This window comes from Contarinia nasturtii, unplaced genomic scaffold (assembly GCF_009176525.2).
Source record: "Contarinia nasturtii isolate CC-2019 unplaced genomic scaffold, AAFC_CNas_1.1 Cnas_scaffold_695, whole genome shotgun sequence".
In the NCBI taxonomy this organism is placed as follows: Eukaryota; Metazoa; Arthropoda; class Insecta; order Diptera; family Cecidomyiidae; genus Contarinia; species Contarinia nasturtii.
Window position 1 is genome coordinate 9,645,228 of NW_022198046.1, and position 15,031 is coordinate 9,660,258.

General features: G+C 35.1%; 1 protein-coding gene across 2 annotated transcripts in view; it reads right to left on the reverse strand.

Annotated features, from left to right (window-relative positions):
* LOC116340561 (Down syndrome cell adhesion molecule homolog) overlaps positions 1 to 15,031 on the reverse strand; it is a 187,765-nt gene that overhangs the window by 38,969 nt on the left and 133,765 nt on the right. For both annotated transcript variants that reach the window (XM_031767114.1, XM_031767116.1), the window contains exons 3-4: positions 13,440 to 13,700; positions 12,977 to 13,173 (exon numbers count right to left, since the gene is read on the reverse strand). In XM_031767114.1, coding sequence (XP_031622974.1) covers positions 12,977 to 13,173; positions 13,440 to 13,700 — 458 coding nt within the window. The remainder of the gene's footprint in view (positions 1 to 12,976; positions 13,174 to 13,439; positions 13,701 to 15,031) is intronic.

Here is a 15,031-nt window from a genome sequence, read left to right on the forward strand (position 1 = left end):
GCGCTTTCTCTCTCATTCTCTGTTTTACACTATAATTTTCGATTATAAAATGATTTTTCGTCGCTTTGCTTTTAATTATCTGCTCTTTATTACAATATTTTAATGAGAAATCATCTGAAAGTATGTTCTGTTTAGGTAGTTTATGACCGTACAAAAGACACACACACCCGCCCATATACAATGATCAACGACGAAATGGAGCAGGAAAAAATAGCTCATACTAAATGAAAAACACATAATTAAACTGGCAACGATGATGCTTGATTGCGACCTTTTTCCCGTTAATAAAAAAAAACAACAACAGACAAAACTTGGCTCTTATGTCGTAAACACACTCTCACACAGTTATTAAATACAAAATTAACATAAGTTTCGTTCGATGGATGTGGGTGTGGGTCGGTGGGTATGTGTGTGTTCTGGTCCTTATTTGTTTGTTCGTTTTTCGTTTTCATTTGGAAATTGCAATCGGCGCAGCTGGATTGTTGTGCTCTTTTCAGCTAATGTCACTTGGCATCCGTAACAAGCTATTGTAGCTGAACCTATAAAGGCGTACGGAAAACTTTTCTCGTAAAGTGATATACTTTCAGAGTCATTGCCTGCTTGTGTTTCGGGTCTCATTCCAAACGCAGAAAGCGAGGAAGAGCAAAAGAGAGTGAGATAGAGGGAAAAAAACCAACAAGGATTGTTTTAGTGTATATCGTTTTCATTTCTCCTCTATCATAAAGATAGGACAATAAAATTCAATATTCCAGAAATCGCGCCATTTGGCATTTGTTTTCTATGTTAATGATTTTGTGCACAATGTTGACGATTCGAAAGTTTGCAACGACGACAGTTTTTACTCTCACTACACTCATTCATTTCAATGCCTGAAAGTTGGTGAAATTTTTTCATGCAATCTCTCACCTCCCATTCTCTCTCTCTCTCTCTCTCTCTCTCTCTCTTTCACAGTGTACCTATCTCAATGCATTGTCTCACTGTGTTTGGGACGCACTGGAAAGTGCCAAAGCACACCGTAGAAGCCATACGGAATGTCATTTTAAAGTTTTTTATGTCATTATTTTATGTTTCACAGTAGATTTGTGCTTTGTATAGCAACTGGGATATGAAACCCCTTATGACCCGAGCGTCGACAGAGCACTTCCTCAACTGCATTCCAGTAAGATAGTTGCTGTGTGCAAATCATTTCCAACTGAAAACTGCCTTATCATCATGCTTATTGAGCGCGTGGTGTACACAACTCATTTTCTCTAGCTCGCCGCTGTAATGTTAAATCGGTGAAATGAGATTCCCTTTTTTGTTTGACATTACTTTTTGCATTGCTACTTGTTTGCAATATACTGAAGACGACGGCTGCGGCTACGGTGATGATGTCGACGACAACGACAACGATGACGAAGTTGCTATATTTTTGCGTAATTTATTCGCCAGAGTTTGAAAACAAACAAAGAAATCTCCTCCGTTCATTGGACCGCATTGAAATGAAAACTGTTGGCAAATTGTTTTAAGTGCATTTTGCATTTTGGAATTGACATTTTGCGAAGTCGGATAAAATGGCATTTGCATTCGATTATAAGAACGACATGCACGTACTTTTTCAAAATAAAAGCAACATCATGCAGTGTGCTATGCATCTAATTGGGCCTACAGGCCGTGCCCAAATCATTTGACACACAACGTAATGGTTGATGCTTTTTTTGCTTTTTCTCTTGGTCGTTCTTTAAACACTTGATTGCATATTACCACAAGAAAGGGATTCTATTGAACATTGTTCGATTGTTTGCTCGGTCAGCAACTTGTTACTTGTTTAATATATACGAAAATTGAGACAAATGAGAAAACCGACGGATTCAATCAAACATTGAAAACCGAAGTCCATTCGCTCAAGTGGATCCCATTTATTAACAATGAAATGACAAGAGATGATTGTGTAAATGGAACACTCCCTTTTCATAACCATCATTTTGGTTGAGCTTTAAACTTTCATCGAATCAATTAAAAATATCATTTTAGTTTGGGTGCCACTTGTATTGAGGCAACTGTTGTCCAGTATGACATGGACCGTAATCAAAAGTTTCAACCATTTGCTTATTTGTGTAATTAATTATGAGCAGATACGAGGATATTTTCGGAGAAATGGTTCGATGTATGAGTACCGCTTTCCATTTTTCATGCGAACTTTTCATATTCATAGAGTAAATAATCAAAACTTGCAACACAAATACCGAGAAAAAAGTGTTCAACTTTCATAATTAAGTGACCAATTAAACAAATGTCGAGAAATGAGGGAAAAAATCCAAACAACATCATACAATCGAAACTGATGAATCAGCAGGCACACATGCTGGACTTGGTTATGGCAGTAGAATTTTCAATCTCTCGGTAAACACAATGTATGTTTTATTTTTGTGTATGGTATCGATTTGAAAATGGTTAGCATAGAGACGTTCTGAACGGTGATTGTTTCGTTTTGAATGTGAATAAAAATCCATGGGATTTCATTTGGTGCTTGTGTCGGATTTATGGAAAACACGAATCTCGTTCAGCCAAAGGCATTCAATTTAATATGATTGTTAGATAAATATTTTAATTTCAATCTCTTTCATCGATTTACTTGAGTTTCTCACTCTCTTTCTCTCTCTCTCCTGCTCATTCTCATTTTGTCTCCATTTCATTTTCTACGTTGTGGTAAACGTGCTAGTGATGCTTACAATTCAACTTGATCAACGATATGAAAGTCAGAATGTGTTGTATGTACAGTGAGTTGAAGCAAAATACCATCAAACTATTCTCCATTCAAAATTTATATGCCGATGCGATATTAATTACCACTACGTGAATCAAATACTTGATCCATTTGCAGAAGCCATGAATGCCTAGTGGTATAACACTGAAATATATTAAAGCATGTGGAGCATATTTGCATAGCATATAGCATAGGCCAAAGCCGATACAAAGATCATTTTATCATGTAAAATCCAGTGGCAGGTCGATGTTTAAGCGAGCAAAGAATGAATGTGAAACGTGACTTTAAAAGTGTGACCAATTCAAAAACGTTGCCATTTATCTAACACTATTTACACAGTAGGAGCAGCGATAGCAGACACAAATATGAACTAACACATGGCTTGATTATGCTCTAGTTATTTGTATCATCAAAAAATCTTCTTTGCCAATGGTTTTTGGTTCGATGTTTTCGGTGAATCACTTGTGTGCATTCAAAAACAACTATATATTAAATACCGTGTAATTGCGCTTAGAGTGTCTATCGGTGTGTGCGAAAGCGAAACGTAAAATGTCCGATACTGTGTTACCTTGTTTAAATTTTGATGCTATTTCTGTACACCGATACACACACATATATCGCCAATAATAACCGCAAATGCTAGTTTCAGTTGTTGTTATTACTATTTGGTATAGTTTTCACAAATTCATGAAAGTTTTTCCGTGTTTTGTATGCACAAAACAATGTTTGCATATACATAGTAGATATGTGTGTGTGCTTCATTTATGATTTGTCGTGCGCTCGTAAAGTCGGTCTTTCGGTTGATATTTTGTGCTAATACCCGATAAAAAACGCGCAATAAACAAAAGAAATAATATATATAGAGATCTTGGTCTCAATGGCAATATTGATACAATTTCAAAAGTACTTTCATTCTATTATGTCGATATGCACGTGCGTGCTATTTTCACATTGGCCGTACGGCCACACTGTTTATTTGACGTTCGAGCTTTGTTCGACATTTTAGTTTTTTTTTTTAATTTTCAATATTACAAATTTAATTTTCGAGATTTCAATCAGTTCTCGAAAAACCCCAATGCTCTGACCTAATCGCCACTGGTATGGTTTGAGGCAATTTATGCTTTAACCATTTATGTATAGATATTACCAAATCACATATTGGCCTCATATTAGTTGTCACTGATTGAAATTTCTGCTGCCGATTTTATCCGGTGATTAAGTTTTCTGCAATCAGGCACGCTACAATCGAAGTTCATAATTTTTTCTTTTCGTTTTAATATTTAAATATTCAAATCTCATTTAGCGCCGCACCGCATAAAAATACGTTTCTTAACATAAGTCGATGATTTATCTTCGGAACCGGATTGGGGTTTTGTCTTTCGTTATTTTCTGATGACTACATGTGACGAAATTCGAGTTAAATTTCTGCCTGCATGATGCTTTTGTGAATATGGAATTGTTCGATAGATAAGTACCATGACAAATCGATTTTGAGTCATGATTTAAAAATTTCGCCGGAAAAAAAATGATCGCATTTCAACGATTCCTCTTCTCTTTGGGTTCATGAATATTCTTTTTCTTCTCTTTTTTTTGCATCATCATTACCAACCACAAACTATTCATTGCTTTGTTTACTTGTTCAATGGCTTGAATAAAGGTTACGTGTATGAGTATATTATTGAATTTTTATTTGCTACTTAAGTGGAGATTTACGGAACAAATACAAATTGGTTCTGCAATTTTTCGATTGTCAAGGAAGACGAGAGAGAAAAAAAAACACACCACCATGAAACCCATCTATATTCAATGGAACAAATTGAACAGAAGTCATTTTGGAACTATTAAGTAAACTGTATGTTATTTGATCGTATACATTGATCCATTGATATGACTTGCCTTTCACGCATTTACACTGTGCATATAGATTCAAATACAACAACACAGAGCACAAGTGATGCTTTTACTACATTAATGCTTTCAAGCACAATGGAAATCATATCGAAACCTTTTATTTCAGCACTTTTCATTGTTTGTCAATGTGTTGGGGATTTTTTTTGTCTTTCACTCTGTTCATTTAATCGGTTTGCATAATGAGAAGAGCAAGTGTTTTCTGATATAGCGATGAATATTGATGAGGCACTACTCATTCGGCATTTGAACGATTAGCTAAATATGTCATTTGGATATGAAGCGAAAGGTTTACCTTTTCCCATTCAAATAAACATTATTATAAACTCCATACATAATCATTTCAACGAATCTGACACGTATACGTCTGAAATTGTAACATTCAAGTGCGAGAATATGACGGCAACTAAGAATGTGTTATTGGCTTTAAAAGCAAGAAAAAAAAATCTATTTGCACCTTGAACAATAGTCATGAGAATCGTGATCGATTTCAATGGACACCTTTATGTCACTCAATTTAACCTCATTCATACGATCAATAAAACGTATTCATAATTTCATTTAGGATAAATTCAAATTTGTTTCATGATAATGGGTTGCCTGATTTGATCATTGTTTTGATGCTTTCAACTGATGTTGATTGCCGCCGTTTAAACCAATCCAATTAATGGCATAAAATATGAAAGAATTAAATTTTGTTTTTCATTAAAAAGAAACAGGTTGATTTCCATAAGTTCACTTTTTAAAAAATTAAAAAGATTTTTCGACGTGATAATGAACACCGTGAGAAAGAAATCGGCAGTTTTCATATTGTTCGTTGATAGGTTTTTTTATATGTTAAAGCATTCGGCAGTTTTTTTCAAAATGAATATTAAACGATCTCGAATCAAAAAGCGATGAATAGAACATGCGGATATGTAAAACAATTTGTCACATCGTATAGTCAATTCGTTTGCCTATTTTCATATAAATTTGTTTAAACTCTTCGACTCGATTTGGTATTCTCGTGAATTGACTCAAGTTCGGTGTGTGTTGATTGTAGTGTCGATTGCAGGAAGCGTTGAAAGATTTATGCGTATTTGACGTGTTCATTTGATTGTTTCGAATGGTCTTGAGCAACATACACAAGGAGAGCACTGCCAAAAAGAATGTGTGAATTTGTTTTTCAGCGGCTCATTTACAAATGTGTAAATATTTTCATTTCGTGTCAATGTGCAATTGAATGTGTAAAATGGACCCGACCTATTTTGACATATTTTTTTTTCTTCTCTCGTGGCGTAATCCAGCCCAGACTTCGTGCTTTGTGCACACGACTAAATTCCATTAATCAGCAGACACTGTCGAATAAATCGTTTCATAAAAAAATGTCGCTACTGCTCAATGAAAAAAAAGAAGGAATTGTGTATTGTAGAAAAAAAAATGTTTTCTGAAAAGCAATTTGCCCGAAAATTTCCATGAGAGAGAACAAATGTGAGCAGGCGGCTTGAAGTGTACGCAATAGAAAACAACAACAACAAAAATGGCCACATATATTCGATATCGAAGCAAAAGTTGAACGTCGGTCAAAGACGTTAGTTGCACAAATGTTCAGTGATACGCGTGCGTTGTTATTTCAAATCCACATCTGGATATTGGAAGTCGTGTGCCACGTTTGAAGAGGCAAAAAAGTATAACCGGTTTACGACCAGCAACAAATACAGACACACACTTCCAACAACAAACTATCGAAATGTGTCTGTAATTCTGTATTTTATCGGTTTCTTTCTCACTCTCCTGCTGACTGTATGCATAATGTTGTTGTTTTTTATAACCATTTTGCTATTTGTATTCAGATTCAGAGTTTCAATTGAGAAATCGTGTGTTTTGTGCTCTGCATATACACAAACTTACATTTACTGGCCGTCGTCTCCGTCTATCCATTGTAGCATCGAAAGAGAAATCCATATAAATGTGGCTGTTAGTGCAATCGATCGATTAATCGGTGCAAATGCCTATTTATTATATTATATCCATATCAATGGCAGTGGTTGATGTTGTTGTTAACTGAGGCAAAATCGTACATTGTTATGAAAACCTCGAGATGCATGCTCTCTCACTCTCTCTCTCTCTCGATTCGATTAGTGGCTACTTTGCTTGTGCGTTGCGATAAAAAGAAGCAGAACGAAAAATAACTACTCCAAGTAATATAGAGTGTATATGTGTGTGTGTCGATGCAATGAACCGACCAGGCGACTACACTTCTATTTATTCCACGATAAATTAAATCAAGCGCACACAACACAGTCTAAAAATTGTATACTTTTTTATTTCCTTTTCGAGAAACCGTAACATGGCTGCAAAACAACATGCGGCGAAATAACAACAACAACGATCATCGAAATGGAATAAATGGGCGAGAGCGCACGAGACTAAGCCAAATGACGAAATTGAAAAAATATGTCCGTTCTATTGGTGTATGTTGAATTGCATTGCACAGATGCATTCAGTTTGTATGGTGCGTTGTTTAGAGTTGTTTCGACTAAGTTTTCTCAATTGGTGAGCTTAGTACTTTCTCAATAAATTACAAACATTGAACGAAGTGTATTGTACGAGAGTTGTAGCTAATCGAAACCACACTTATGCGCATTTTTACATAAATCAAAATAATCAATTTCCTTTTGTGCGCTTTTCTCTCGATTTGTTTGAGTTTTTCCACCAAAGAATTTGGTAATCGATCCAGAGAAATGTACCAATAATATGAAAAGGCGCTGGACTTATTTCTGTATCGGATAATACATTGGTTGGAGATTATAAATCGTTTAATGTATGCAATCAAAAATGTCCACACACAAAATGTGTTTACCGTGTATTTAATCCGATGTGGCTATCATGGTTTCCATACAAACTCCATCAAAAATTGCTTGGCAATCTGTATCTCTATTTACCAAACCGATCAAGTATCAAATTATTCTATGGCTATCCTAATCTGAACTATGGATATCAGTGCATTGCGCGTAATACCGAGAATCGGAACGATATAAAAAAAAAAAAAAACAAATTTTGGTTTCCACTATTAAATTTCCAAAATAAATTTAATTCTGATGCAAATCGATCAATTCCAAAAATAGAAATCGATATACTTCAGTCGCTTCATTCGAATAACGTAAATACAATGAATTGCGAATTCCAATAGTATTGTGATACAAATCATTTTCGAATTGTGAAGTTTTCATGAAAATTCATGTGCCATAGCAATGGTTATAGCTGTGACCAGTATTAGTGTTTAATTGATACGAGTCGCCGAAATTAAATGACTAAACAAATACAAGCAGACATACATGTCGTCCATGTTTGATGGGCGAGAAATGTTTTACCGTGGTGGAAATGTCATTGTTATGTCGACAATCCGATTGCCAATAATACGGATGGAAATGTAATAGCTATGTCGAATGAATGTGAAGGAAACCACAAATCGGCTCACTAAAATATGAATTCTGTCGTTATGTATGTAAATTGTAATGTCATTAAAAAAAAGCAACTTGTCCACCATACGAGTGAACGACATTAAAATAACTGGAATGTATTTTCTGGCATCCGTCATACATGTGTATACTATGATTTGATATGAGCGGCATACTGGTTTTCTTGGATGGCGAGTTTGCATCGATAGCCAACCACAGTAATGGGCAACAGCAAAATCATCATCAGCATCGGGTACCAGCTACCACTGCTAGCAATTGGATGCAAAAGAGTGAAGTATGTGAAAGCAATTATTATTATTATTATTTTAATTGCAATCGCACCATCATCACGTTGCATCGATCCAATTTTAGAATGCTGCCATATTTGCATTGTATTCATTCCTCGCTCCATTTATACAATATACTTTAAACGGAAAATGCGATAATTTTGTGCAGTGATAGATAGAATGAACAACAGAGTGAAAGAGAAAGGGAGAATGTTCATTGTCCATCGAGAACATATCAACTAAATGTGCACAAAAGAGCAAAAAAGAGAGAGAGAGGAGCAAAAGAGGAGAAAAACAATTGACCATCAGTTAATGTGATACAGTTTTTCCATAAAAATCGATAAAGTCAATAAAATCGCTTTTGGTTTGTCGATACAAGTGAACGTGACTTTAAGGAAAATAATGTACGAGACAAAAGAATGAACATACAACACATTTTTGGTTGCAATTAAATTGCATACCACTCAAAACCATAAATTATTATTTTAAGGTTGTTTACATTTTCGATGGCATAGCATCATGCATTATAGCAGTATATTGCTACCAATAAAATGCACATAATATAGATTGGAGTGAATGGAAGAGAGTTAGATGCATCCGCAAGACACACACATGATCATAGAATACACAATAAATTTGAATGTTTTATTGCACATCATAAATTATTTATCAGTTCTCATTTCAACACGCCGTCTGAGCAATGGTTTGATAACACACACACACACACACCGCATGCACGCACATATAGACTGGGGATTTTTGCTCTCTCATTGCAACTGATATTCTCTAGATTGAGTTACATCATAAAACCCATTAGTACAGCAGTAGCAGTAATGCAATTTCCCGGGTTTTGCTCTTTCCTATTCAGTTTTGTATTAAAATGTGGTTGTCGTCGCCTGGTTGCAGCAAGAATGACACACACTTACACTTTTCACATACAATATTATAACCAAAAGCATGAAAATCATTTCATGGAATTAATTTACGTATATTTGATTTCAAATTCATGTTTGCACTGTGAGATTATTATCATTATTTTGGCTAATGACAATGGATTACACAAAGCTATCATTGCTGAATGTTGTATGCAAAATATGGCAAATGTACATTTTCAACTGGTGGCACTATATCGTATCAAAATGAGTAAAATGATACAAATAACTTTTAAAAAATTTAACATTTGATTAGCATAATTGTGGAAATCAACGGATTTGAAAATTACCGAAAAAACATTTACTCCATAGATAAAGGTGAATGGAAAATTGCTTTTGGCAAAATGATAATTGTGAGCTTGTTGATCAGTCATTGACTGACTGCATATATGGGTGGATGGGTTGGGTGGATGGGTGGGTTTATTTGTGTCTGTATAGCATTGAATAACGGCGCATCGCATCATCATTGTATTTACACATGCTGTTGTCTTTCTGTGTACCATTTGATTACTTCGAAAAGTGAACGGCACTAAATCATCCCGCAATATCCAATTCGACATATGTCAACCAACTAAAACTATATCATTTACATTGAATCCATTTCAAATTGTATCGAATCTCTATTATTATTATTATTTGGAAACATTTGAATATATGCTCTCACATTCCCATATCTCACACAATCTCTCAAAATGTTTACCTAATCTGCAATTATCTTAAACAAGTTATGAGCCGTTTGTATTGCAGCAATGTCAAAATACCATTAGATTTATCGTGATAATTAGAAGGCATCGATTAAATGTTATGCTTGACTTGCACTTTGAGCGGCAGCTGCAATGGCAACAGCAGCGTTAGAATATTTCGAGAATTCGTTCACTTTGTGCATTTGGGAAATCCGCATTGATGCTCAAATACTATGTGTTATGAAGCGAGCTAATTAAAGACGATATATTTTCCGTGAACAGTGTGTTCATTGAACATAATTTCAAAAGCAGCAAAGTTCATTCGATGAATTTCAAATCTTGGCCAATTTCAAATCTTAGCAATGGATATCATCTGGATTTGAGTAATCAGCTCTTACATTTAAATTGGCGCACATTTTCAAAGTAGCAAAGAACTCGAAAATATCAGCACACAAATTTTATCAACCAAAATCTTGTACATCTATGGTTTTTTTTTTTGCTTAAGTAAATCAAAATATGTGCTCATGCCACACACACACCCACTCTGCGATTGTGGAATAGTTGTGTATCCGTATATTTGTGCTATCCGATTTATTTAGTCGGCAGTCTAATGAGAACACGTAGCCGTAATTCGTTCATACAATCCGCTCCATTTTACTATCATCGGCTCGTACAGTTATTGCAATTGAACAACAAAAATACGGTAAATAGAGACGCAACGAGAAAGAATGAGAAGGACATACATACATATATAGAATTAAACATTTCATACATGCATTTCGACATTTGTCGGAAATTCGTTAGCAAAACAAATGAAAACGGAATGTATAGGGTTGGTTGTTTTTAGTTTGAACGTTAAATTTAATGAAAACGATTTGGAACGTGAGATGGGTGCCATTCGCCATAACATTATTCGCCATTTTCTGAAAATATTTCACAAGCTGCAGCACTAGCAACACTAGCAACACCAGCAACACCAACACAAACTACCAAGAAATATGAAATATTTAATTTCGGTTTTCACTTGAATCCACATTTCTGAATGTTCGTTTTGGTCAGTTGCTATATTCCCCAATCCAAGTACTGGAGCAGTGCCGTAACGGTCCATGAATATTTGATAAGTAGTTAAGTTAATTGACATTTTGTTTTTCCATTTTCTTTCGTTATCGTCTGAATGTTCACATTGCGAAGCAAAAGAAACAACAAGATATAGAGTACATCCGTTGCCCGCCCAATCCAAAATCAAATACTAATTGTTCGGTACGTTTTCGGTTTTCGAATAACAATAACAATGGAAAATTGTTTATATTTCCTATCAAAACAATTTCGGCAAAAGAGAGCAATTTAATTGAATTTTATCGTTATCTCTTTACCCCTTCTCCTCTCGCTCGCTCACTCGCTCACTCACTTGCATTCTTATTATTCCCATTGCTCGAATTTCGGTTTTGTGGAATGGCCTGTGAAGCATCTTAAGAATGTTAAGTTGGAATTTTGCACACAAATGAAAAGTTACAAGGTATGCACAAATACTGTTGAAATGATTGCATTTTATTATTCTTTTATGAAGCGAAACGAAGCCAAATATTTTGGTAGAATTATTATCGACCGACAAGCGGATATTTCACTGGGTATCAAAATTGATTCGGGAGATCGTCAGGTGTAAAATGAATAAACATTTTGTTTGATAGCCACAAATGCAAACGCATTTGAAAACTGAAATACAAAACGGACACTTTTAATTTATAAATGAACATTTTTAAGTGATTTTGATACCAAATAATGCGCTTTTTGTGGACAAAAAAACCGATGACCATTACTGCTATGAGGTGAGTGTGTGTTTGTGTGTGCAATATATTTCGGTGGTTTTGTAAACTTTAATTTATTTTATGTTATAGAATTTAAATTGAATTTGCTCTCTATGGGGAAATAAGTTCGGTTGAGTTATGATTGTGAAAATATCAACGCGCTTATAAACTACACATGGCATATTCAGCGTGTGATTGTAATTCATGATGAAAGGTCTGCAATTAGAATTCGATGCCCGATTCTTATCAAAGTGCATTTATTTACGATGCTGTTGTTTGTTAACATTTTATGTATTTGCCAAAAATGGTCATAGAAAATTTACGAAAGAGAATTTAATTGATTCCTGAGTAATCGACACATACATGCACACACAACATGTAATATTAAATCGCTTCGACATGTGGCTCATGTGTGCATCTGTATATTTCAAAATGTATTCCATTTGTGGAGTGCATTTTCTGGGCTTTCGGAAGCTTTCGAGAGTTTTTTTTTCCATCAATTTATTGATTTCAATGGATAATTTAATGTGAACGAAATAGTTTACATCGGCGTACATATCATGCTTTTGTATTTGATGAACAGCATCAAAGCATCGTTGGTTGTGTTGCGGTTGTGGTCGTTGTTATCAACTTTGTTACTAAAACTGGTTTAATTCGATGCGATACACAAATGGTTTCATTGTGTTTATTTGTATGTTGTTACGCTAAAGTGGTAGCAGCAACAGCAACACAGCCATTGCAATGGCGATGGCAAATATTCTCGTTTTGGATGGCATGATTCTGCCAGAACATGTTTATATTTTAATTAAAATGGAAGCAAAACCTATTGACGCTCTCTTTGCGCGAATTGAACATCGCGTTTTGAAATTCGCCGAAGCGAATGTGCAACACTTTTCTCGAACATTTGTATTTGAATTTCGGGTAATGCGGCGACGTTTCTACTATCTATTCGTTTGAAAATAATGTAATTTTCTCTGTTAGTTGATCGAATGATTTGCATGTTTTTCTTTCGGTTCATTTGGTTTTATCCGAATCAAAGGTATTTGATTGGCTTTGAAAACTTTAAGCTAAATATATGACCAAGCGAGAAAAAAAATACTCGGCTCACAATCGAATCAAATTGAAATAAAATTTTACTTTCCGCCAAGAAGAAAAATCAACACAAAGCTACTTACAGTTAACGTTCAATGTGACTGTTGTTTCAAGGCGTTGGCCATCGGTCATAGCGCGATTCCAAACGACACATCGATACTTTGCACCGTCATCATCTTTTTGTGGTATTATTGACAGTGTGCTTGTGGTTTGACGATCTTTTGATCCGCCTCGGCTGATTGGTGCTTGCAATGGGATTGCACTTCCTTCACGGTACCAGCTAAATTTTTGAAACAAAAAAAAAATGCATCATCATCGTTACGATTTTTTGCTAACGGTTAAGTGGTTAAATCGAAATCGATTAGATAATTCCGTTAAATCTTGTAGTTTGACAGACATCTTGTGTCTCACCGATGGGAATGTGTTGCCCATTCTCAGTCAATGGGAGAATTATTGAAAATGTTCGATCAAAATCAATTTAATCATCGATGAGATGACATTCAAATGTATATCGAACACAAAATAAAATATTTATGAATGACTTACGTGATGGTTGGATCGGGAGAACCACCGATACTGCTGCATGTCAAGTCCAATTTTTTGTCTTCGGTAGCAGTGGCAATGGTGCCAGGAGCAACCATTGGCGGTTGGGGCGGTGTCAATATTGTAATATTGAAATATTGTTGATGGACATCGGCACCAGTTCCAATTGCTTTGATATGACATTCAAAACGTCCATTATCACGATTGTACGATGTATTCTCAATGCGTAAATCATAAATTCCTCGCTCCGGTTTGAAGTCCACTCTGTGAAAATATAAAAAAAAACATATACACGGTTAAATAAGAAATCAGATCGTTAGAATGCTTCGCATCCATTATATCAATATATTAAATTACAATATTTATCTCGTAAATGAGCTTAAGCTATTTTGTAAGAATTAAAAGCTTAATGATCGAACGACAATTCTTATCGTTGTCCGCTTTGCTTCTTTTTTCTATATTACGTTCGCATTTCTGCTCTCTTACTCTCTCTCCCCCTCTCTCCTCTTCTTCTTCTTCTTCTGCTTCTTTCACATAGTCTTTCTGCGTTACATTTTTATTTTTTCTGCTGTCGTTTGCACCAATCTAAATGCATATTTATACCATTTTGAAACGCGCCTAATTCTTATTAGCTGCGTTGCGGTGCGTTAATTGCAGCAAACATGATTTGCATAAATTACAATTCTAAATCGGTTCGGCGACATATTTCTTATGGAGCCGGTGACACTGTCTCTGCATAAACATCTTGGTAATACTAAAAGCGAACCGTATTTCATCGCGATTATTATCGATTCCATATGCATAACATTCGATTGTGGCTGTGTCAGCTTCGAAAACTGACCATTAGCCATGCCAACTCGTGTACAGCGAATTGAAATAAGCGACACATAAATTACGTATGGAAATAGGCAAAAACGATTATTATTGAAATTTGAACCAATAAAAAACGCTCTCTTTGCCAATCGAAATGAGCCCGCATTTAAATCAAACGACCAGTTCTTGTGACATTCTTTTATGCTCCATTCTTCGTTGGTTCACCTTTAGCGAATGCCATTTAAACCGGAGTAAAGAGAGCAATACGTCCGTTATGATTAATTAAGAATATCCTCTTTGTGGCCATTTATGTAACTATTTTATTATTGTTGTGCATAAAAAAAAACATGTTTTTCGACTTCCAAATGCGGGAAGAGGGACAGAAAATTGCACTCAAATGAGTTATATCCACAATTTGATTGATAGTTTTTGTATCATCCTCTAGTGACTTAAAATGATTTGTTTCATTCTCCGCTTTTTTTTTGGTTTGATTTTGATTCTTCTTCAAAATGAAAAAAACAAACGTTGAAACATTTCAAAAGTTGCTTTCATATTCCCAATCAAATAAAATCGAAAATGGGAGGACACAACTTTTACTTAATAATGAATTCAGCAATTTCAAAACGATCGCCACCGCACTGAAAATTATTAAAGTAGGAAGTGGAAACGAATAGCAGTTCAAACATGACAATGCTTTTTACAAGCTATAAAATGTTGGCAAAAAAATTCCCTATCTCTCTCTCTCTCTCTCTCTCTCTCTCTCTCTCTCTCTCTCTCTCTCT